The 26,490-nt window shown below is 39.4% G+C and overlaps 3 protein-coding genes across 3 annotated transcripts in view; all 3 read right to left on the bottom strand.

Annotated features, from left to right (window-relative positions):
* The window catches only part of LOC114487818 (leucine-rich repeat-containing protein 37A3-like), a 123,979-nt gene extending 105,864 nt beyond the window's left edge, over positions 1-18,115 (bottom strand). The window contains exon 1 of the mRNA XM_028500023.2: positions 16,700-18,115. Within this exon, the coding sequence (XP_028355824.1) occupies positions 16,843-18,099 (1,257 nt within the window). The 5' untranslated portion in view covers positions 18,100-18,115 and the 3' untranslated portion in view covers positions 16,700-16,842. The remainder of the gene's footprint in view (positions 1-16,699) is intronic.
* Positions 1-26,490, bottom strand: part of LOC102982815 (leucine-rich repeat-containing protein 37A3-like) — an 84,429-nt gene that overhangs the window by 32,696 nt on the left and 25,243 nt on the right. The window contains 7 exon segments of the mRNA XM_055090791.1: positions 4,030-4,101; positions 7,492-7,563; positions 14,247-14,342; positions 15,944-16,061; positions 20,873-21,085; positions 21,771-21,898; positions 25,082-25,180. Of these exon segments, the coding sequence (XP_054946766.1) occupies positions 21,802-21,898; positions 25,082-25,180 (196 nt within the window). The 3' untranslated portion in view covers positions 4,030-4,101; positions 7,492-7,563; positions 14,247-14,342; ... (1 more) ...; positions 20,873-21,085; positions 21,771-21,801.
* Positions 19,622-20,535, bottom strand: LOC114483937 (putative uncharacterized protein FLJ43944; the record flags this gene model as incomplete). The annotated part of the gene is made up of 1 exon (XM_028500025.2): positions 19,622-20,535. A coding segment is annotated over one exon (666 nt), but the record flags the coding sequence as incomplete, so codon positions are not given.

Raw genomic sequence — 26,490 nt, forward strand, 5'->3', positions numbered from 1 at the left:
TTCATGGACTCTAAGTACACATGTATTAGGCCACTTGAAGTTGTTGCACAACTCACTGATGCTCTATTTATTTTTGTTGTTGTTTGCTTTGTTACTCTTTTTGTTTCATTTTGGATAGTTTCTATTACTATGCCCTTAATGTTCACTGAAGCTTTCTTCTGCAGGGTCTAATCTGCCATTAACCTCATTCAATGTCTTTTTCATTTAGACATTGTTTTTAATCTCTAGAAGCTCAACTTGGGTCTGTTTTACATTTTCCATGCCTGTAGTTAACATTTTCAATGTTTAGTCTGGGTTTTTAAACATATGAAATACAGTTATAATAACTTTTTATATGTTCTTTTCTGCCAATTCTAACATCTGTATAGATTATAGGTTAGTTTTGATTGATTGCCTTTTCTCCTGTGTATGGGTCATATTTTCCTACTTCTTTGCACGCTTGGCAATTTTTCATATGATCCCAGATATTGTGAGTTTTAGTTTATTGTGTGCTATATATATTTTTATTCCTATAAAATGCTTGGGCTTTGCTTAGGGTGAAATTAAGTTACTCAAAACAGTTTGTTCTTTTAGGTCTAGCTTTTAAGATTCGTTGGGTAGGAGTCCAAGGGGCCTTTACTCTGGAGCTCATTATTTACAGCTACTGAGACAAGTCCTTTCTGAGTGTCATGAGGTTTTCCAGTCTGACTTGTAGGAACAGGTACTATTCCTACAACCCTGTGTGACATCCAGTTATTCTTATAATTAATCTTTTCATGTGGTTCTTTTCCTGGCATCAAGTAATTCCTCACACAAATGTACTGACCAATACTTTGTTGAATTCTCAAGAGATCCCTCTGCATATCTCCAGAGTTCTTTGTCTGTGAACTTCTTTTCTCTCTGATACTCTGCTTTGTGAACTCTAGTTACCTTGGTTTTCCAAGACTCTCAGCTCCATTTCCTCAGTCAGGGAGCCCACCAGTCTCTGTCTGGACTTCTCTTCCCTGTACCATGACCTGGAAACTCTCTCAGAGAAGTAAGTTAGGGCACTTAAAGGGATCACTTCATTTATTTCCCATCTCCTGGGGATCACTGACCTTTATTGCCTGAGGTCCACTTTCTTTTAAACTGTTGTTTCATATGTTCTGTCTGATTTTTTCATTGTTTCAAGTGGGAGGTTAAATTGGCTCTTGTTATTTCACCTGGGCCAGAAGCCAATAACATTCTTTAAGTGTTTTTGTTTTGATACAGGTTCCAATTAAAGATTAGGCATTGCATATCATGTCTTTGTTTCCTTTAATCTGGGATATTTCCCTACTTTTTTTTTTTTTTTGGTCTTTTATGACATTGGCATTTTTGAAGAGTCTAAGCCAGTTGTCTTGTAAATTGCCCCACAATCTGGATATGTCTGTTTCCTCATTAGATTCAAAGTAAACATTTTGGGGAAGAATACTATATAGGTGATGTATTCTTCATACTTCATCACTTCAGGTGGCCCAGTGCTAAGTTTGATCTATTGATTAAGGTGGTATCGTCCATATCTCTCCATTGTAAAGTTATTCTTCAACTTGCTAATTGATAAATAATATGTGGGGTGATCCTTTGGGATCAGTGAATATCCTACTTTCAAACAACTCTTCACCCAGCTGTGCATTAATGATAATCCGTGTCTGAATCGATTATTACATTGATAGTTGCAAAATGACACTTTCCTAATTGGATTATTCCTTTTGCTTTTATTAGCTGACATTATTCTACAAAGAAGAGCTCCCCCACTTTTCATTTTGAGTATCTTTATGAACTCATGTACTTTTTAAAAAATTAACTATGTTATACCTTATTATAATGACAATGTTATTCTTTGCAATGTTCCTTTTCCCATATTTGGCCAATGTGTTCTCTGTTATTGTTTGACCACAGAATGCTTTTTTATTACTAGAATAATTTCTAATATATTACTACTCACAAATAGGAACTGAGAAAGGGATTCCAGAAGGTGTGGTCTTACTCAGGCTCTTCTTAGAAGTCTGCCTTCTTCCTGTGTACTGTCAACCCAAAGTGAGCCTTTCGGGTTGGAAGGAGATACTTCTGAATTACACTACAGATCAATGTCACTCAATTCTAACCCCTATTCCTTTTTTCTAGGCATACCATACCAAACTCTGATTCTTATAAGGAACTCGTGGTGTTATATGATGTTTAGGAAAGGTGGTGAGTTTAAAATGTTGTATTGATGCTACTAAAACCTCCTGGTGAAGGGACCTCGTGAGCCTGCTCTCCGGTGTGCTGGCAAAAGAATAACTGACCCTTGGTGCTCTCTCCACAAGGTAGGCATCAGCAAACTAACAAGGGAAAGGAAGGAGGCCCCTAAAGATAGGCATCTGCAGGAATTGCTAATCCAGCTCCAGACACAGCCTCAACACCTTCATTAACCCAAAATGTGTGAACTGTGTGAAACTGGATTTCTGAACCACAAGACAGGTAAGAGAGTCTTTTCCAAAGCCAGGTGTAGAAGAGCTCTTTACCTTCAGTCTAAAATCGCCTTCGGGCCTTTGAACGTAACCACCATCATTTCCTTGTCTCATGAGCAATCACAGAATTTTTGAGCTGAAGGGGTGTAAAACCCACACTTCTTATTGAAGAGTAGTCAGCAAAGAAAGTATATTGAATTAGGCTAAAGCAAGGTATTTTCTTTATATTTTTGACACTACAGCTGAACACAAACAATGTCTTTTTCCATACCTCAAAGGTTCCTATTGGCCACAGATAATTCACTTAAGAGATATATGCTTTTTGAAAAATAATGTTCTGGGTGACTGGGGAGAGCCCTGTGGTGGGTGTACAGGAATTCTTTCTGCTTTACCATTTAAAAGAGCTAATAATGGTTGGGGAAGCACCCACACATTTAGCTCCCTGAAGAATTCGGTGATAAACTTAGTTCTTTGCAGCTCTGTGTTGCATACATTTTAAGCAGTTAGAAACTTTGCACATGATCACGAAACAAAGTTAAATTCAAAAGTGGAACTTCATGGATCATTTGCATATTGGAGAGGCATCAGTGGGATTCCATGACAATGCTAATTTGAGTGTTTTTGCTTGGGGCCTTTTATTGCCCGTGCCAAAGATCAGTACTATGGAAAGCAGAGCATTTCATATATATGAGTTAAACACGTCTCTTGGCCTCTTTGTACCTTAGTTTCCTCATTTGAAAAAAAAATAAATGGCTCTCAAGACACACTTTAAAGAATTCATACTGGGCTTACACCCAGCTAACCAATAACTGCATGATATTTTTACACACAGTTTTTTACATGTATTCATCTTCTATTTCACTTACAACTTATTTAAACACTGCATTCCATGCCAGGCCTGAAACATTCCAAAGCTCAGTTCTGTGAGTAAATTGCAATCAATATTTCTACGAAAAAAGACACAAGGAAAGAAGAAGAAAAATATATATTCTTTAAGAATACTTATCCTTTGGCAATAATTCTAATTTATATATGATGAAATGTAACATCACTACTCCCTCCATACACTAAAGAAATCTCACTGTGGAAGATATTATGATTTATACTTTCATGATTATATATGTGGTGCATTAGATACAAAATAGTAAATGCTCATTAACTACTTCTGTTAAGTGATCTTTATTTCTCTAGAAAGGCAGCACTATTGACATTTTGGGCTAGATAATTCTTTGCTCTGGGAGGCTCTCCTGCACAGTGTTGGATTTTTAGTAGCATCTCTGGCCTCTGTCCACTAGATGCCAGTAGCATATACAGTTCTGACAGGCAAAAATGTCTCCAGACACTACCAAATGTCACCTGCGTGCAAAATCACCCTGGTTGAGAACCACTGCTCTATAATGATTCACTCTGATCTGTGTAATAATTCTCACACTAACCTAGAGACAAAAAGGATTTGCTAAAAAATTTTAGTAGTAATGTTAATCATATTTCAAAATGAGTAACAAATTAATTTTTTTTTAAATTAAGCTTTATAAAAATAACAAATAACAAAGATAATGAAGTTATATTTGTAACTTACATAAACTGCAAAAAAGGTAGTGGTTCAAATGTATGTCTTTCGATAGACTGTATTTTATTGCAGGATAAATCTCTAGGAAAAGAAAAAGGAAAATATTGCCTCAATTAGATATTAGATATCTAATTACTAAGAATAACTAGTAGAGGTTAGAATGATAATAATAAATAAGAAGCTTTGGTCTAAACTCCAAACCTGCCTTCACCTCTCTTAAGAGTCTCACCTTTCGGATCTTCATAAATTAAATATACAAATGTAGTTCTTGATAGATTTTGGAGGTAATCTTTCCTGAGAGCAGAAGCATTGATTAGATTCCACCTTTTGTGGTCTCATCAAATTCTAGATTATGAGCTCAAAGTTTTTATCTCTATATAGCATTATAATTTCTAATATTAAAAGGAATATTCTTATATTTACACACTTCCCAGTATAGTTCTGTTTCTCTAGGCCAATTCACTACCAGAAGAAATAAAAGATACCCTTTCACACAACTTGAAAGGAAGTTACTCCTCTCATTAATATGTAACTTTAATTCAGTATTACACTGTCTATCATATTGCCTTTTATTCGAAAATACCTACTCTTGACTACAGCTGACTATCTTATTTCCATTGATTCCAGCTTAGTCTCTCATTTCACCTGGATGGGTATAACTGTCTTCTGACTGGTGTTTCCATCTCTACCCTCGCCCTTTCTAAGCCATCGTCCATGCGATCACCAGATTAACTCTCCGGAAGTGGTTCTCAAATAGCAGCATCAATTGTGAACTTATTGAAGATACAAATACTCATCCTTACTCTGGATCTCTTGAATCAGTAAATATGGGGGTGGAGCTTGTGTTTTCACAAGCCCCCCAAGTGGTTGGTTCTGTTGCAGGCTAAAGCTTGTCCTAAAGCATTGCTATGGTAACATGGTAGCTTGGCATGTTATCCTTGGCTTGGCCTCCAAAGCCCTAGATGATCTGGCTCTAATCCCCTACTCTTCCCACTTGTACTCTACAGGTACTCAGAGTATTTTTCCTGTGTTTTGCCTTTCTCCCACTTTCCTTTTGCAAGGTTATTCTTCCCAGTATCTCTGTCATTGATGTCTGTCAATGGCCCTTCGAGGTCCCATTTAAACAGCATTGCTCTAGTAAAACCTTTCCTGATCCAATATGAAGTTTTTTCCCTCTTTTGTGCTGCAATACCAACTTATAGCTCTCATTGCCCATATTCATCTCTTTCTTTAAATATAGCTATTTTTGCAACCCATTTCCTCTGAGCATAAACTCCTTCAAAGTATGGACTAGCTCCTGCATATGTGCATCGTCTATCATGTTTAAAATCAGCGCGTGGACATAAAGCAAACTCAAATATTTATAAAATCAACAAATAGCTGGGGAGTTGATAGAAGGGGGAAATGACTGTTTTAAAAGAAATGTAGTTTTATTACTTCATGGTGCCTCCACAGCACTTTGCCATTATGGTTTGAGCTTATATGTTTATTTTCCCTGTGAGATGATGTGTTGCTAAAAGGAGTCCTGTCTTACCCATCTTCGTGTTTACAACACTAGGCATAGTGCTTATTAGCATATTCCTTTTTCGCTTTTTTCTTCATTGGCACTATTTTTTTAAAGAATGAGAATACTTATGCTAACATGAAATAATCAGATTATAAAGTATTTCATAGTAGAAGTAATGAAGGGCATAGTCCACTGAGCAATTATCTTATTTGCTTTTCTCCAAACTGTGTTTGTAAGGTTTGGAGCCCAGATGGCAGAGAACAGACTAATATAAAGGTGATTGCCTCTTAAGGCTTGGAAGGTTTGATAATTAAAAGAACTATTTTTAGGGTCATGTGAGGCTCTTTATACCCACTTTCCTTAAGCCTTTTATATTTGCAAGAAGAATCTATTTGCTAAAGAGGATCATTAATTGGCTTAATAAGGATTAATGACATACACAGCTTTGGATGCCATGGACAAAGGACAAAAACTGAGATTTTATAGCAAAAAACACAGTTATCTCCTTACCCCTAAAGAAAAAGAAATACTAGGCAAGCATTTCCTCTTTGATAAAGAAGCTGGAGAGGGAATTCCCTGGCAGTCCAGGGGTTAGGACTCGGCGCTTCCACTGCTGGGGACCTGGGTTCAATCCCTAGTCAGGGAAATAAGATCCCGCAAGTCGTGTGGCGTGGCCCAAAAAACAAAACAAACAAACAAACAAAAAACAGAATAAAAATGGCTGGAGAGATTTCTGTTAGGGGCATTTCTGATATGCTTATTTAGTGTAAACATTTCTAAATTTACCACTTAACCATCACCTTAAACATTCTTAATATTGGTATCACAATTCCTGCATAGAAATCCTTAACAACAGTTTGTTCTTTTGGTAACTTAATGTGTTCTTGACAATACTGATTTTTTTTTTGATGTGGACTATTTTTAAATTCTTTATTGAATTTGTTACAATATTGCTTTATTTTTTTTATTTTTATTTTTTTTGCGGTACGCGGGCCTCTCAGTGTCATGGCCTCTCCCGTTGCAGAGCACAGGCTCCGCAGCATGCGGGATCCTCCAGGACCGGGGCACGAACCCGTGTTGCCCTCATCGGCAGGCGGACTCCCAACAACTGCGCAAACCAGGGAAGCCCCTGCTTCTTTTATTTTATGTTTTGCTTTTCTGGCAATGAGGCATGTTGGATCTTACCTCCCTGACCAGGGATGGAACCCACACCCCCTGCATTGTAAGGCAAAGTCTTAACCAGTATACCACCAGGGAAGTCACCTGACAATACTGTTTACATGATTCATCTGATTAAATATTTAATATTTAAATATTAATTTAATTTAGATTAAATTATCAAAGTTACAAGTTAATGGCATTCATATTAATGTAAGTGTTCTATATTTTCTTGTCCTGTAGGTGACAATTTGAGGTTAACTTTAATTCCTCTCATTTCACTAAACCAACTTTTTCATACCTTTTCTGTAAAGGCCAGATAAATAAATATTTTAGGCTTTGCAGGCCACATACAATTTCTGTCACATATTTTTCTTCATTTCTTTTTTTTGTCATTTACAGCCCTATAAAAATCACTTTTAACTTATGGGCTGTATAAAAACAGACTGTGGGCCAGATTTGATCCATAGGTCATAAACAACATATAAATACAGATGGAGAGTATATGAACACTTATATAACAAGGTTCATATGGGAGTCTATAATTGCTCAGACCTCACTACCACTTTTCCTCTACAACTAAAGGGAATTTTTCTATCTATACCTTGTCTATATAGTTAAAAAATTAAAAATGAATAGGAGATATTTAGTGCTAGTGATGGGCTGGGGCCCTACACAGACTTACAGAACTATAGAATTTTATTGCTAGAAGAAATTGAAGAGATTATCTAACTTGAACCCCTTAAGTACTTTACAGATAATCTACTTTATAGATAAGAACTCATAAATAAATATGATTAACTTACAAAAATTGGAGGGATAGCAAGCCTTCAAGTGAGTCCTTATGTAATTCAGTCAAATAATTTTCACTGAGAATTCTGAAAAATGAAAAGGTTATTTCTGGAGCAAAATGCAAAAAAACTACAACTAAATACTACATAGGACTAACTCCTATATGTGGAGTAAAGTTGGGTAATGGTGCCACCTAAACAACCTAATTCTTATTTAATTTAGGGATGGTGATTTCTGCTCTGTTTTCATTTAAACTTTCTTTTCACGTCCTCCTTTGTGTCGATCTCTCTCCATCACGCATGTGCGCCTGCGCGCACGCACGCACGCGCGCGCGCACACACACACACACACCACACACACACACACACACACACACACACACACACACACACACACACCCCACCCACTCTTCCCACCAGATCATATAGTTAATGCTTACTCTTTAGATCACGAAGTCTCTGTTAGAACCCAGCTCTGGGTGGCACCAACGTTGCAGAGCTGCCCTTCCCTCCTCTATTTCCCCAAACCTTATTGGGAAGTCCCACACAGAACTGTATCAGGGCAAATGAAGCCATCTGATTTTTTCCCCCATTAAAAATTTTTTGAAAACTAAAAGGTGCATAAAATATACATAACTGTTCAATAATCCAATTGAACAACTGTTCAACTGTTTAATAATTACAAAACAGACCCCCACATAACACCACTCATGTCAAGAAAGAATCCTGCCAGCATCCCAGAAGCCCCCACATGTGCCCTTTTCCAATCACAACCCTCTCTCTGACTTCCTAGAAGAAACCGCTATCCTGACTTTAATAATAATTTCCTTGTTTTTTAAATGTAGTTTTGCCTTTTCTCTATCAGCAATAAACAACAGTTTAGTCTTGCTTCTTCTTGAAATATATATAAGTGGAATCATATTATATGTATTATTTTCCCCATTGCTTCTTTCATTCAACATTATTTTTTATTTTTGCCTGTAGTATGTAGTGTTGCATGTCCAACTACATGAGGCTTCTGAGTATTTGAAAGTGGCTAATGTGACTAAGGAGTTGAATTTTAAATTTAATTAATTCCAATTATTTTAAAATTAAAATTTAAAAAACTGATACTGTAATTATTGAAAAAAGTTTATGTTAGCAACAATTTGCATATGTCATACTACTTTTTTGACTGAAAATTTTATGAAATCTAAATACCAATGAAGTACTTGTAATAAAATTTAGCAACCAAATTGTGATTTCAAAGAGTTAGTATGGGAAAAAATGTAGATACTCTCATTAATTTTTATATTGATTACATGTAGCTATGATAATACTTTGGATATTTTTAAATACTTAGTAAGAAAAAAACATAGAATATCTTATTAATAATGTATATAATGATTACATGTTAAAATGATAATATTTTGAATATAAGGATTAAGTAAAAGATATTAACATTTATTTCATCTGTTTTATTTTACTTTTATTTTTAAGTGGCTACCAGAAAATTTAAGATTACTTATGTGGCTTGCATTATGTTTCTGATGAAGTGTATGACTTCTAAGTATGATTGTACCACACTTTATTCATTCAACTGTTGGTGTATACTGAGATTTTTCTAGTTTTTATTTATTAAAAACAATACTGCTTTGAACATTCTTGTATTTGTAACCTGATACATATTTGCCTGAGTTTGCCTAGGATGTAATAGGGATATAAAATTGTTTCCTAAGAAGGTGTGCTATTTCAAGTTGGCAGATTGAAACGTGTCAAGTCTCCACTCCTTCAACTTCCACCAAAATCCCTCAGAATGATAGAAAAGATATAACTTAAAAGTCACAAACTTAGCTCTATGTGTGAGAGGAGCTCCACAAATTCTCCCCTACCAGAAACGTCCCGGAGCTACCTACAGGGTGATCAGTTGGAATAGTGCGGTAGGAGCAGCCTACAGCACACATCAACCCCACATCTTCCCTCCTGGATCCAGGCAGCAAAAGGTGTCTTCCTCTAGGCAGGAGCAAGTGGTGTTAGAAAAGGGGCAAGGTCCCAGAATCCTGGAAGAAAGGTATGCACTCCCTCACTAGCCACCAGAAGACCCCTTCGACCTCTGCCTTATTCTCAGGGGAACCCATTGGGAGTAATAAGCCCCAACAGCTCATTTCACTTCTCCACTAAAGCTGGGAAACAAACGCAGTAGCATCTCAACTACAAAAATGAATTACACTCAGGAATGACCAAACAATGTGAGAAAGCCAACTCCATTAAGGACAGAAAACAAAAACAAACATAACAGCTTATAGCCAATGAATCAGAGTTAACAAAGCACAAGAGGACCTTAGGATAACACAATTATTACCCTCAGACAGATGTAAGCAGATAGTGCATCCATTAATCAACTCAGGAATATACGAATGAAAAGTGTTAGCAATAATAACAAAACTCAGTATATGAGCAGCAGAAATGACAGTTAAAGAATAAATTAGGAAACTGAGAGATCCAGCCAATGAGTTCTCCAGAATGCAGAATGAAGGGAGCAGGAACGATTCACAGTCAACCCTGACGCCTGGGTTTCCCTGAGGAATGTTAAGCCCTTTGCTTCCCTTGGTCTCACAATAAAGACTAGGAACATGCTGCAGGGAGGAGAGGGTCGTGTTTTGCAACTGTTTCTTATATCTGATAAGCAGGAAAGCACATAGCCAGTATCCCAAGTGTGGAGTGAGGGAGTGGTAGAGAGAGCCAGTACAGAAGAAACTCTATAAGATGTCAAAGGTAGATTTCTTTTGCCTGGAAGAATCCCGTCCTTGCAGGTGATATTAACAGTGCTACATCCTTCAGGAGCCTTGCGGATCTGAGCACAGGCCATGTTGCCTTGTGAAACTATTTCCACTGAGTTCTGCATTTAAAATGTTCTGCTTTTCACTCACAGTGTCTCTTGGTCACATATTTATATTAATTCCATCTCATAGCTTAATTCCAGCTCATAAATTAATTCTTTACTCAGAGGTATGAAAATTAAAATATTACTACCTGGAAACTCTGCAACTCAGTTATTAAGGTGGTTCATATTATACAGAATATAGTCACACACAGTTTTAAAAGATCAATAAAACAAAAATACAAAAGACTTCAATTCCCAAAAAGAACTCTTGGAGCCCTGAGCATGCTTCAAAGACCCTGATTGTCAGAATACATATTACAGGGAATGGTCAACAGATGGTGCTAAGATTGATTGTTTTCTCACCTCTAAGTAGTGGTTTCATATTTCCATGGAAATGATACAAAAACAACAAAACCAAATCAATATGTCCAACGACATGTATGGTAACACTTTTCATACCTTCAATGGTAGGAAAAAACTCTACCTCCCCATATTGCGTAACAAGACTGTATGTATATATCAAAAATGTTATACAAACGTCAGAGGAAATGATGGTATATGAAAAAAAGCTACACAGAAGTGGAACTCATATATACTAATTATAACTTTGAACGTTGACAAGGATTCAGTAAATATAGCAAAGAGATGGGGCTGATCCTCAACTATTTATGGCACTGTCTTCTCTGATTGGCTGACGCCCATATCAGACTGGTTAGAGTTTGAATATCGTGGTAGGACAGGGGGTAACCAAACAGTATGTATTTGAAATTAATGGGGTTTCTTTCTGTGAAGTTCTTTGGATGACAGGATAGTAGAAATTTTAAAAATACCAACAGTAAGTTCAGACTAGAAGTAAAGTTTAGACTGAGAATGAGTCAGTCACCAGAAAATTACCCAAAAAGGAGCTTCAAATAAGCAATAACTGAATAACTGAAACAAAATACATTAATCTGTAGAACTGCAAATATTCATTTTGACTATAGAAAAAATTTTAAAACTATGGGGAATCAGAGGTAAAACCAGATCTAACACTTTCTTACACCATGAAAATATCAACACCAGGCATGAAGTAACATTTAAGAAAGATCCATGTATAACTTCTGACCAGGGTTCTGGTCTAAGGCAATCTTCTGAATTTCACATTCATTCTTAATTCTGTATTATTTACAATTAACCTTCTCTCCACCTCTGTAACTTCTAGGAAATTGAGAGGGGTCAGGGTTTGTTTGTTTGATTGATTTAACTATGTATATAATGCAAACAATAGGCCTTTCTGGAACTGATTTACTCTCATTTCCCTGCTTTCTTCCTCTCCAAAGTATTTAGCAATGCTTGAAATTATATGTATCTATTTATTATACTTATATACTTATTTTTATATATTTGTAAACCCCCTGAGAAATGGGATACTTGGGTTGTTTCATTCTTGGGCCTGTAACCCTAGCATGTAAAACAGTTCCTGGCATATAATAGATATTCGAAAAATATTTATTGAATGAATTCAGAAAGCAACAAGTTATCAACTATAAGATACTGTTATTTAAAACAAATTATCCATTTATCGTCACTCATGAGGATAAGTACAGGAAAAGAAGTGTCTTTCTTCTCCCCTACATTTGTGATTCAATCTTTTGAGACAAGAATCCTTTGAGAATTTCATAAAAGCAATGGTTCTTTTCCCTAAAAAACTGTACTTTCTTGAACACCCGCAAAAGTGTGCATGCAATTTCGCCTTGTAGATCATCATTTTAGGGCAGAGGTCTGTGAACAGAGAGGACTGAATACAGAGTGCCAAACTTGGATGGGAAATAAAATTACATCTCAGTTTTCACAAATTTCTAACTAAAATCAGCACTTCCTTCCATTATGAATGTAGGCAATAAACCACAGCAGATCAGCAGTATAGTTAATTTGGTCCCCAATAGAAATCACAGGTCATTTCATATCACATATATGATGCAGCTACCTCGAAATATCATTTATTCTCATCACTACCCTGGAGTTATAATATTTATTAGACCTACCATTATATCTTGTTATTTAACGTGTTAAGAGAAGCATGTTTATTACTATTTCACTAATTTTAAAAATATTCTGAAAACTATTTCAATATAGCTGGTTTCCTCCATTTTTTAATATATTTTGATTTATTATATATTTTAAAACATTATCCCAAGAACATAAGCTTCTGCAGCTTGCCAAAGAGGTATACACGGGGGAGCAGGAGGGAGGTTAAGAAATTCTGCTTTGGGGAACGACTGACCTCAATTTAGGGACCTCTGCTTATAAGGTATAAACCTCAAGCTGATTTAGAAATGTTCAAACCTTACCAGATTCATGTTATAGTGGATCGCCTCCCAAAAACATGCTTTTTAACAATTAATTTTTTAATTTTAATTAATTTTTTTAAAATATGTAATATATATTCACATCTCAAAATTCCAAAATTATGTAGCACACAATTCAAATTTTTTATCTTACCTCTGGCCCTCAGTCTACCACCCCCTTCCCCTCCAAGAGGAAATTAAGTTATCTATTTCTTGTGCCAAATGACTTTCATTTTTCTTACAAGTTTGGGAAATAAAATCTCCAAGTTAGATAATATCATGGGAAATATAAACTATATAGAGTATTTAGGAAATCTGTAAATTTTAAAAAAGTGCCTGGTTCTAGCATTGTTTTCCTTACCAGTAAGATATCAGACTAAGGGGGCATCTCTTTAAGGGTGGTCATAATACCTGTTTTTAGATTGACTGTTATGTCTTTTATTATTAATTCAGAAGTCATTTATGACTTGTCTATTCAAGTTGAACTAAGGATATGACCACAGACTGTCATGAAAAATTACTTTGAATATTTTTTTTCCCAAAATCATTTTATGTATCTAAACTGACTTTTTCTACAAATCAATAAAAAAAATAGTAACAGAAAAATGGGCAAAGGACAGACAATTCAGAGATAAACTACAAATGTTCAGGAAACATATAAAGATATTTAAGTTCATAAGTAGTAAGAAAAATTCAAATTCAGATGGGCCCCCTTTTATTCACCTGTCACATTAGCAAAAAAAAAAAAAAAAAAAAAAAAGAGAGAATATCCAGTGGTGGAAGGGTGTGGGGAAATGAATGTCATCACAGCATAATGACTGGAGTATAAGCCAGCACAACTTTTTTGAGGGCAATTAAAATTTTATATCTAAATAGTCTTCATCCCAACAATCCCATTTCTAGACAACTATTCTATAGAAATAAATGAGCAGGCTAACAAAAATGCATGTACAAGGATATTCATTGCAGCAATGCAAGTAACAAGAAAACTGGACATAGTCTAAACATCCTTCAATAGAGGCATTATTAAACTGTGATACATTCATACTATGGAATATTATGCAGGTGTTTAAATGAATGGGGTAACTCTCTATGTACTGGGAAGGAAAGAAATCTAAGACATATCATGAAATGAAGGAGGTAACTCTCTATGTACTGGGAAGGAAAGAAATCTAAGACATATAACACACAAACCTATTTTGCTATCTGTAAATATGTATGTACTCAAACGTATGGAAAAGAGTCTGGAAGGATTAATACTAAACTCAAAGTAGTGGGTGGGGGATTAGGGCACAAGGAGGGTTTTTACTATACCTGTTATTTCATTGTTATATATTGAGAATATATCATGTATTACTTGTATAATGGAAAATAAGTTTAAATTGTCTCTTACAGATTTTAAAGAGGTCCTGCCAAATTTAATTTTTAAAATAAACACAGATTTTCAATCATTAGGTTGCTCTGGGATATGGAAGGGGAAATACCTTTTCTCACAGGTATTGACCTCAAAATTCTGGACCAAGAACCATCTTACAACGCAATTAGCTTTTTGTATTCATATTTGGGGAGAGTATACTCACAGCTTCTCAGCCCAGCGGTATGCCTTCTATATACTTTCATCAATGTAAGATACAGAGTTTCCGTGGAAATTTCTGTGACGAAACACAGTTCATATCCTTGAATAGGTAGGCAAAGAATGTAGAGAATAAGGAAAAGAATCATGGCCACCGTGTGGGCAATATTCAAATGCAGAAAAGACCAGCTTTCTAATTCCCACAGCGTATCAGCTTCCCAGTGTGCACAATTAATAAAAACATACTGTGAGGCCACTGGCACAAACAATGAGGCATCTCCTCAGAACCTGAACTTCCTATCTGTCCAATTTCTTGGATACATAATGCCAATTACTTTTTTTCCAAAATCACTTGTGTCTAAAATGACTCCTACAGATCAATGAGAAAAATGGTAAACATTTATCAATATCAGCAAATAAATATAAAGAAATCCTATGCCAGGAAACACCAAAGCTTTGGCTCAGTGCCCTCAGAATCTCTCCAGTAGTTAGAATGATACGGGCAATTAGAAATTACAGGGACTAATACATAAATATCTCTTAAACATATTGCATAGGGAAAAAAGCACAAGTCACTGAGCAAGGAGTAAAGTTATTACCTCATTACGGGAACAAAATGCAAAGGAAAGCGATCGGAAGGAAGGACACACATCAAAACAGTAACAGGAGTTACCTTATTGGTGGTAGGGAAGGTGGGGTGGAATTTTCACATTTTATCCCATATAATTCTGTGACATTTCTTTTTTTAAACAGTGAGAATGTATCCATGAATTAGACATGTTTAAGAGAAGCTGTTAAATGCCCGAGGTTCAGTTTGAACCACTAACTCAGTGGATGACATTGAATCTTTAGCTTTGTCCTCCTCCCTCAGCAACACTATAACTATTCAGTTTATATGCACATTTTTCACGGGAGTCAGAAATAACTCAAAACGGATACCTGTCTGCCCATCTGCCTGAGGGACATTTCCACTCAAACAGAGCCTTCTGGTTGCTTAATGCTCACCAATAAACGATGCCTGTGGCTGAATTCATCTCCCTCAAACTGACTCTGCTTCCCAAGTGCTGTATTTCCACCTGTTATACCACCATCATTCTGCCCATCAACACATGTGATTTTTCTCTTTCCTATACTACAATCACCCAACTCTAGTCAATTATTACATCTTGTCAGTTTTTCTTCTGTAGTACTCTCAGGATTTTCTTTCTACTTCCATGACAACCATTCTAATTCGGCCCTTTGTCACTTTACTCCTAGATTTTACTAAAGCATTCTATTTGGTCTCCCTGAATCAAGCTTTCCTCTCTAGATCGCTCTACATATGAAACCTAAAATCAGCCTCTTATTTTAATCATTTGTCTGTCTTGCTTGAAAACGTGCAGTGGCTCCCTATATCTCACAGTGTAACTTTCAAACCCCCATTGCCGACAGCCAAGGTTTTCACAATCCTATCTTTCATTGTTGCCTAACCCAATTCTTTACAGCCAGACGAATGTATTAAATTCTGATCATCCCTGCAGTCACACCTTTTCCTGGACTGTACTGCCTATTATTTTTCTAACAAATCACAGCCAATCTTTAAGTCCCAGCTAAAGATTTAGCTTATCCATGCAGCCTTCCATGACCTCCACACCCCTGTGATTACACGTTCTGGTGAATTACAGCACCTATCTGTATTTCTTTTAATACTTAATTATATATTACCTGACTTTTAAGACATATCCCCTTTCTTCTCACTTGTCCTTGTCATGTTCTGGAGACAGTACCATGTACTTCTGTGGCTCCCACAGTACTTAGCCCTGGGTTGGACACAAAATGGGTGCTACATATAGAAAGCCAGGGGACAAAGATGAGTTCTAGATATAACTGAGAGATTGAATAATAATAATAGCTAACACTAAAATATATGCTAGGCACTGATAGAAGAGCTTTACCTATACTAACTCATCTAAATCTCCCAATGAGATTGGAGTCATTGGGAGATTTAGGAGTCATAGGAGTCATCCTATGAGATGATGACTACCATAACCCCCATTTTACAGATGAGGAAGTTGAGCCATAAAGCTAATAAATGACAGACCTGGGTTCAAACCCCAGTAGTCTGGCTCCAGAATCTCTACTCTTAACCATGTTATTGTATTACCACCAATGAGAGGGGAGAGGGACATGTTGCTGTAAAGAGGATGGATTAAAGATGGAAGAAGAGTAGATGTTAAGGAATTAAATAATGGGGTAAAAAATGAAGAAGGAAAAAATAAGGGCAATTAAAAGTAAAAGTCTGGAGGAGAGGGAAAAATAGTAAGAAGGAGAATGAAGATAAGGAATCATTGACACACAAAAGGTGGAAACAGAAAGTCAGTCAATGTGGATTGGGGAGATAAGGAGGACCCAGGAAGACCTGAAGAAAGGCTGCCATGTCAGGCAGGATGCAGAGAACAAATGAGGAAAGGCGATTCTTACATGATGGTGAAGGTGCCGTTGTAGGCGTTAGGCTCTGGCTCATGCACTCCGTGGAGCTTCTGCTTTGGCCTGAGACCGACACACAACAGTGTCTCATTTTCGCAGGTACAAAGCTCACATATGCTGATGTTTGTGGTGGCATTCTATTCTGGCTGCTTCTCCTCTGGTATATATTTTACACCAGGAAGACTTGTGGATACTGAATACTGAGTAGAAGGAAAAACAACTGTCTCAGATGGCCATGGTTGCTGAGATATGTTAACTGCCAGGTCCACAGGTGGAACTGTGACTTCAATCAGGTTTGGTTGTGCAAGTGTCACCTCAGGGTGTTTTGGAGAGGGAGCTGTAGTCTGCGGTAGGGAGGTAGAATGTCCAGCCTCCATAGTGGGTTCTGGAGTTGTGGTTTGCTCTAGGTCCACATGATGAACTATGACACTGGATGATGGTGAATACTGACCTTGATCCTTCCTTGGAGTTGGAACTGTCACCTCCTGCTGGAATGGAGATTGAACTACAACGTCCTGAGGTGCTTCTGGAGGCTGAGTTGGGGTCTCCTGCATGAGTGGAGAAGGTACAGTCTCCATATTGGATCCTGCAGTAACGGTAAGTTCCACATCCATAGGTTGAATTGTGACTTGAGTCAGGTTTGGCTGTGTAAGTGTTATCTCAGGGTGTTTTGGAGGGGAAGCTGTAGTCTGCTGCCAGGCTATAGAATGTTCAGACTCTGTAGTAGGTTCTGGAGTTGTGGTAAGCTCCTGGTCCAAAGTTTTAACGGTGATACTGCATGTTGGACGCTCAGGATGATCCTGATCTGCTGCTGGAACTGTCACCTCGGGATACAATGGAGACTGAGCTACAACTTCCTTAATGAGCTCTGGAGGCTGAGCTTGGGTCTGCTGCATGGTTGGAGAAGGTTCAACCTCCATACTGGATTCCAGAGTTAATGTAAGTTCCAGGTCCAAAGGTGGAACTGTGACCTCAGTCAAGGTTGGATGCTGAGCCTGAACTTTCTCTGGACTTGGAAGTGTCAGCTCGGGGTATGTTGGAGGAACTATAGCCTCCTGCAAGGGTGTGGAATGTTCAGCCTCCATAATAGGTTCTTGAGTTGTGGTAAGCCCCTGGTCTAAAGGTTGAACTGTGACACTGGGAGATGTTGGAGGCTCAGTGTGATCCTGATCTGGTGTTGGAACTACTTGGTTCTGATATACTGGAGGCTGAGCTACAAAAACCTCCTTAGGTGGTTCTGGAAGCTGGGTTAATATCTCCTGCATGGTTGGAAAAGGTTCATCCTCCTTAGTGGGTTCTGGCCTTATGGTCAGTTCAAGGTCCAAAGGTTGAATTGTGACCTCAGTCAAGGTTGGATGCTGAGCCTGAACTTGCTCTGGATTTGGAAATGTCATCTCGGGGTATGTTGGTTGAGTTGGGGCTCCCTGCTGAACATGAAAAGTTCAACATTTTCAGAGGGGGTTGGATGCTGATCTGAAACCGCTTGCTGGACTGAGAAAGGTTCCAATTGCTCAGGGGACACTGTAGACTGAGCCGAGGTTTCTTGTTGGGGTGGAGAAGTTGCAACCTCATTAGTGAATGCTGGAGTTACGATAAGTGCAAGTTCCACAGGTTTAACAGTGACATCGGGCCGCTGCAGAAGCTGAGCTTGATCCTGACCTAGAGGAGAAACTGTTGTCACATGGTGCTCTGGAGAGAAAACTACAGTCACTTTAGAGAGCTCTGAAGACTGAGTTGGAGAGGATTCAACCTGACCAGGAGACTCTGGATGCTGAGCTCTGGCTTCCTGAGGTGGAGAAGGTACAACCTCAGGAGCCTGTGGATGCTGATCTGGAGTCTCCTGCTTGCTTGTGGCAGGTATAACTTCTTCTCCAGGATGCTCTGGATACTGAGCTGGTGTCTCCTCTTGTACTGACGGTTTATTATGTGTACCGGCTTCTGGAGATTGGGTTGGAGCCTCCTGTTGAACTGGCAAAGGTTCAACCTCCTCAGGTGGCTGTGAAGGCAACGTGGGGGCCTCATGCTGAGTTGTAGAAAATTCTGCATTAGTAAGGGGCACTGAGGGCTGAGCTGAAGGCTTGTGCTGATTTAGAGAAGGTCCCACCTCTGGAGTGGGTTATTTTGTTATGGTAAGCTGCACATCTGCAGGTTTGACAGTTACACTGGATAAGTTTGAATGCTGAGCATGAGGGTGACTTGGAGGTGAAACTGTCATGTCATGATGCTCTGGAGGTTGAGCTGACTGTTCCTGTTGAGTTGGAGAAAGTTCTATCTCCGCTGGAGACAGAGCTGGGGTCTCCTGCTGGGTTGGAGAAGATTCTGCCTCATCAGGGTGCTCTGGAGACTGAGCTGAGGCTTCCTCCTGGGTTGCAGAAGTTTCACCTTCTCCAAAAGACTCTGAAAGCTGAGCTGGGGTCTCCTGCTGGGTTGCTGATTTCACCTCCTCAGGAGGCTCTGTTGGCTCAGAAGGCTGAGTCAGTTGTTCCTGTTCACTTGGAGAAGGCTCAGCTTCCACAAGAGGCTCTGGAGGCTGACCTGTGGGCTCCTGCTGGGTTGGAGAAGGTTCAATTTCCCCAGGAGGCTCAGAAGGCTGAGCTGGTTGCTCCTGCTCCCTTGAAGTCTCAACCTCTCCAGGAGGCTCTGGAGGCTTAGCTGAGGTCTCTTGTTGGGTTGGAGAAGATTCTGTCTCCTCAGGATGCTCAAGAGGTGGAGCCAGGGCCTCCTGCTGAGCTGTAGGAAATTCAGCTTCCGTAGTGGGCTCTGGAGTGATGGTAAGTTCCAAATCCAGAGGTTGCAGTGTAACACTGGGCAAGTTTGAATGAGCGTGACACTGAACGCCGGGTAGAGATGCTACCTCATCAATCAGTGGAATTCGAAGTACATACCAGTAGGGAACCCTGGAGTCTGAGTTAAGGGGCACTGAGGGCTGAGCTGAAGGCTTGTGCTGATTTGGAGAAGGTCCCCCTCTGGAGTGGGTTCTTTTGTTATGGTAAGCTCCACATCTGCAGGTTTGACAGTGACACTGGATAAGTTTGAATGCTGAGCATGATGGTGACTTGGAGGTGAAACTGTCATTTCATGATACTCTGGAGGTTGAGCTGGCTGTTCTTGTTGAGTTGGAGAAGGTTCCACCTCCCTTGAAGAAGGCTCTGGAGGCTGAGCTGTTACTCCTGCAGGGTTGCAGAAGGTTCTATCTCTGCTGGAGACAGAGCTGGGGTCTCCTGCTGGGTTGGAGAAGATTCTGCCTCATTAGGAGGCTCTGGAAACTGAGCTGAGGCTTCCTCCTGGGTTGCAGAAGTTTCAGCTTCTCCAAAAGACTCTGAAAGCTGAGCTGGGGTCTCCTGCAGGGTTGCTGTTTTCACCTCCTCAGGAGACTCTGTAGGCTCAGAAGGCTGAGTCGGTTGTTCCTGTTCACTTGGAGGAGGCTCAGCTTCCACAAGAGGTTCAGGAGGCTGACCTGGGGGCTCCTGCTGGGTTGGAGAAGCTTCAAGTTCCCCAGGAGGCTCAGAAGGCTGAGCTGGTTGCTCCTGCTCCCTTGAAGGCTCAACCTCTCCAGGAGGCTCTGGAGGCTTAGCTGAGTTCTCTTGGTGGGTTGGAGAAGATTGTGTCTCCTCAGGATGCTCAACAGGTGGAGCCAGGGCCCCCTGCTGAGCTGTAGGAAATTCAGCTTCCGTAGTGGGCTCTGTAGTGATGTTAAGTTCCAAATCCAGAGGTTGCAGTGTAACACTGGGCAAGTTTGAATGAGCGTGACGCTGAACACCAGGTAGAGATGCTACCTCATCAATCAGTGGAATTTGAAGTACATATGAGTTTGGGCCTGCTGCTGGAATGGAGAAATTTCAGTTTCCTCAGGGGGCTCTGGAGGTTCATCTGGGCTCCCCAGAGAATCCCTAGGTAGGCTCTCCTCAGGATAAAAGGCATCCATACTGGGATCTGAATAATCACCCTGCAACTGCTGTTCTAGACCCTGAGGGTTTTTTTCAAATTGGCCTATAGTTCCAACAAGAACTTTGGCAAGCCATTGATGCTGAACTAGATCTTTCTTCAGGATTGGGGCTGAAACAATAAACTTCATTGGTTTTGAGCTCTTACTACCTAGAGGTGGAACAAGTATTTCAAATGATTGGTGACCTTCAGACTGATCTAGACCTATGTTTTTAGTCTTACTTTTGTGTCGAGAAGGCAGAACCATGGGTTGATTCTGATTCCAATCTAGCACTGGAACTGCCTCTGGGAGCTTTGATGTTGGGTTTGCTTGTTATTCAGATCCTGATGTGGAACAGCAAACTGATCTGGCCCTGTAGGCAGCTCTCCAACCGAATCCGTGTCCGGGTATGGAACCTCAGTCTCAGTCAACTCTTGATGAGGCGGGGCCAACATCTGGATTGGAGACAAGGACGTCAAGTAATTAAAGACACCGGCTTCTGCCAGGGGTGTAAGGGCATGGGGCAATTTGGGAGGAGGGTCTGAGGCGTGTGAAGACCAAGCCTCGGTCAGCCACGTGGGGTTGGGGGTCACCTGGACGGGGTCCAGGGCCCACTCTGGAGGCTGAACTGCCTGGACTAGAAGCCACAGTTGTTGCCATGTGAGGAAGAGCTGTGGCAACCAAAGGCACAGCTGGGACATAACATGCGGTGGCTCCCAGGCACAGTGACCCAGGACAGTGAGGAGCCAGAGCCACATCCTGCGTCCGAGCTGAACCACTATGGCTGCGCCAACGAGAGGGCTCACATTAGCAACTGCATGCCCCTTCCCCGCCTAACGTCCCACCTGTTATTTATGACATCTTTAGTTACGCCACCGTTATTAGGCTCGTGCGGAGATCCAATCTGCGCCACCAGAGTGGGCTTTTTTCCCAGAGTCCCCAGGGCGCAAGCCATCCTTCCCCTTGCAAAGGCGACAATTACCTCCTGCCGGGCCCTCTTCCCAACCCCTCCCTGCCCTCCCTGGCCCCAAACAATGAGGCGGGATTTGGGTTGCAGACCCAAGTGTCCCCAAACTCCAGCAGCCCAGGGGTGAAACGGGGTTGGGAAGGATGAAGAACTTCCCAAGGAAACCACAGGACCTGGCATTTTGGGAAATTCAAAAGTGCTAGTTCAGTTCTGGCAATCTGAACTCTTCCTCCTCAAAGCTGAAGTCTGAGAGACATTCTTCCTCCCTTTGGCCACACAGCTGACAGGAAAAGTAGCTGACCTGCAAAATGACCACGAGTTAGGGTGGCCGGAGGGGAACACACCTTACAATTATTCTAAAATGTTGCCATTTCCTCCAAACTCTCAGTATTCACGTCTCATTATTCATTCACCACTCTGTTATTAGGGGTTACCACTGAATCAGTGATGACTCCAGAACTTCTGTAAGAGGGCTTTGGGGCAGGTGAGCAATTCATTCTGGGAAAGAGAGGGTAAAACCAAGTGAATGGCACTTTACATTAGCATGGGAAAACTGCCCCATCCCACCTTGTCTCAACAGAGCCATTAATCTAGAAAAAACTACAGTGTCACTTTTCAGAGGTCTACGCTGTGTGCACACATGGAGAAGACACTTAGAATGTTAAAGTCAGCATGTTAAGTAAATTTCTTAAAATACTGTAATTAGCACCCAGTTTACTTTCTTCACAGTCTTTTTCATAATCTATTTAATTTTAGTCCTTTTTAAATGTCTGGTACACCTTTAACACCTAAACTCCAAGAGAGAAGGAGCTTCATCTTATTTCCAGTGACTAGCACAGAATGCTTTCTAAATGGAACTGATTCCAAGATTGGCCTCATTTAGGAATAGATCTCTTGTTATAATCAGGTTTCTGAAATCTTTAGTTTCAATATGGAATCCTTTCTTCTCACATTTCACAGGAAGCTACATTTCTTAAAGCCCAAACATGGATACGTTTGAAGTTCCCTGGACTGATTTAAACTGAATTAAAATAATTATTTTGTCCAGGAAAAACTTTCAAAATTTTTACATTTTTCAGAACATAACCACCTTTTCTTTCTCTACTTTCTTCCCTTCAAAACAAACTTTGCAACATTGAGGTGAGTTAAATAATCAGAAATCTAGCCCCAAATTAAGCTCTCAATGACATGAAACACATTTTTTGCTCCTTTTTAATAAAAATCCTATATGCAGTACATTAATGTTTTCTTTTAGAAATTACGTTTACAAATTAAACCCTAATTCGAGGTATCCATATAATGGATTTACAGAAAGGTTCTTCGGCAAAATATTTAACACAAGATATATATGTGATGCTGAGATCTGGGTAATATACCTTACTTGAAAGGCATGAATAGTTTTTAAACACTGTAGCATAATCACACTTAAGGCCATAGTTACTTTGCTCCCAAATCCCGGCAATTCTATTTGAGGGGAGTTCTAAAAGGCCTGTGTCTTCTCCTGTGTCCACAACTGTAGACGAACACTGATGGCCCTCAATTCTGCTCTCCAAACTTCAAATAAGGGGCCAGAGACAAGGCTCGGGACTTGGAAAAGTCCTAGAAATACCCTGCCTCAAAAACAGTTTCAGAGTTTCACATTTTCCTAAGGATGACAGAGCTAGTAGACATGCCAAAGTCTTCCAAATCCTGCTGGTTTTTTTGAATTATGGCTACACTGGCTGTGTATCCCTTGAGTTTTCATCTCCCCATACTTGAATTAAATCCTGTAGCTCCTCTTCGGTTCTAGCATCTGTGACCTCTTCACAGGGTCTCTATGCCACAGCTATTTTACCACTTTCTGAAATCAAGTTAACAAGGATCACTTCAGAAGCTTTCTTGTTCTAAAACTTCCTGTATACAATGGTAGCACCCAATAATTAGACATTCTTTTGATTTCTAAAAGCAGAAAATAAGAGCATTTTCCTAGAAGTTCCCTCAGCTGACACTTCAGTTTTTATCATAATTATTTGTGAAAAAATATATAAGAAGTATAAACTTTGGTTCAAAAACCTTTATGATCTTAGAATTAAGAACTAAGGAATAATGACATAGGGATTAAAAGCTGTGGAAACAGAAATGTTCAATCACAATAAAATTAAATAGGAAGGCATTAGGTGGGGGTCAAAGTGAGTTCAAACCTGGGATGGATACCACTACACTACAATAAATACTTCATATCAGAAGAAAGGCAAGTGCCTACTCCTTGGGACCAAAATTCTACCAGATACAATGAACAAAGCTTTGGAGACAGAGACAGAGCATTTGAACACTCTACTGGCAGAAAGTGGCCCATGTACCTTTTGGACAATACAGCTTTCCTCACGGCAAGCTAGAGCCACCAGGCTTTTTGGTCGAAGGAGTTTTGAGTACATATAAGGAGTACCTTGGCATAGTAGGGACAAACAACCCAGACATTTAGTTTGGTTCTTAAAGGTTGTTACCCAGAGTTGACAGCTGATGGAGATTCTGCCTAATGACCAGGGAAGTCAAACTTCACTGGAAGGCCTGCCCAGGATGGAAGGCCAAGACCAATCCAGGGTCAACTCTTACAAGCAAATAAGGTTTCTGACAACTTAGCTAGGATTTCTCAGTCTCTAAGCCTGCAGGGCTGTGAAGCAGGGGAGCAATTCTGTTCCGGGAATCTACTAATCATAAAGTTTCCTTTGGGCACAGCCTGTGACATTCTCACCGCTATATAACTCGATAGAGAACGCAATCAACGCTTTTCAGCAGCATAACCACTTTCAAGGCTCACAAAAAAGTAGCCGATTATTATATAGAATCATATTCACCCAATATATCAGAACTGAAAACTGAAATTAAATTGATTCCAAAAACATAATCTAATAAATTCTTCAACAAGAAAACAACAATGATAATAATAATAATCAATATATTTTGTCTGCTTACTATGTTTCAGGCATAGTTATAAGCTTTTTACATTCATCATCTCATTTACTCTTACAATATCCTCCATTAGGTGGTAAGCTGAATTACTACCCCTATTTGCAGATAAAGAAATTGCAGCTTACAAATATTAAATACCTTGAAATGTCTCCGGCTAGAAAAACCTAAAATTGCAACAACAACAAAAAAATCTAAGAGACAAAGTTAGGACTCAAACACAGGTGTCCAAGGCTTATAATCACTACACTATTCTGTATGATAAGCAAGCAATTGAGAAAGAACTGGATCAAACATTTTCTGTATGAATTGAGGCAAGTCATTCTACATCTAAACACTGGGGACAATAATATTTGCTGTCGTTTTTCTCATAAATGCCACAAAGAACAAATTTAAGACTGCTGCTGTAAAAGCATCTGTTGAATGAAAGAATATGTAATGTTTTAGATAACCATTATTTTCATCCAATTAACTTTTCAAATAAGTTTATTTGCTCACTGAAACTGAAGCACTTCAAGGACAATCAAAAAGGTCTTACCTAAAACCACAATCGGCAGTTTCTGGAATGCATCTGTCATAGCCTTCTGAATAGCAAGCTTCTGGGTTACCTTCCTTTTCAGGAGGAATGATAATGACCCTAAATCCAACCAAAACAGATGAATTTAAAATGCCTATCTGAATAACTGATTTCTAGGTTACATGTTTAAAACTAAAAATAAATCTGTGATCATTAGATCATTATCTTAGTGATTAAGGGCATGCACAACACTGGGGTACGGGTGAATGTCTCTGCTGTAGGTATACCCTGGCATGGCACATTTTTACTGCTCAGATCTATTCAGGAAGTTCCTAAAATACTCGATGGGAAATGCAAACCAAGAACGTGGCACAAATCTCATACTACTCACAGATTTCACATGGACAAGCTGAGGCTACACTGCTACAGGCCCTGCTCTCCTGTGCTTAAAGGGATGGATTCATACAGGAAGATAGATTTGGTGTTAGTGCAGATGATCTGGCCTCTTCTCCAACATCACCTACTCAGGTGGATGGTGGAGCCTCCTCCACTCTATCGCTAACAGCCCTGCCTCTGACTTAAATCCTAAGCGCAAGTGCCATGGATTCTAGGAAAAAACTCAGCACCAATCGAAATCACCTTTCTAGGGATCTACATTTACTTTTTCTGCTCAGGCCCTTCTATAGGAGGCAGAGGACTAAACATTTACACAAGAGTTTATTTCAATCTTTAGACAATGACTTTGTTGGGATAACTGAACGCCAAAAGACATCTGTATTTGAAGGACTATTTTAGCACAAAACAAATTATTAACAAAAAAAAAAACAAACCTAATTTCCCTCCTCCTAAGCTTCTTTGCAGCCAGTCAGTTCTAAAATTCTAAAGTTGAAGGTGCTGGCAGGTATTGCCTAAGATAAAAACCTATATTGTCAGGCATAAAAATTCCGCCCAGGGCTTTAGTTGCTTAGCAAAGGTGATGATATATCTAAAAAGTTGAGTTTCAGAAAGAAAGGAAAAAAGAGAAATCCCACTCCCTTACCTCCCCACACACACACACATACTGAAAACACACCTTCCTCCAACTTATCCAAAGGTTCCTCAGCCATGCCAACTCCAGGACTCCTGCACTCGTGGGAGGGCAACACCACCTCTAAAGCACAAAAGAACTTCAGGCTATGCTTCTAAAGTGGTGTCACAATATCTTCATTTTCCCTTTCTTTAAGGTTAGAAAAATCCTGAAGCTCTTAGGATTTTGAATTAAAGGCTAGACTTCAAAATATTCTGTTGTTAGAAATAAAAAGTAAACTCCAGCAATCCCAGGTAATAGTTTAGGTATGCTATACCTTCAAAATCAAGTGAGACTTGCAAATGAATGACTAGATATGGACAACTATTTTTTATTATATACCATACAAATACTGGAGAAAAGT

The sequence above is a fragment of the Physeter macrocephalus genome, chromosome 14 (assembly GCF_002837175.3).
Source record: "Physeter macrocephalus isolate SW-GA chromosome 14, ASM283717v5, whole genome shotgun sequence".
NCBI lineage: Eukaryota > Metazoa > Chordata > Mammalia > Artiodactyla > Physeteridae > Physeter > Physeter macrocephalus.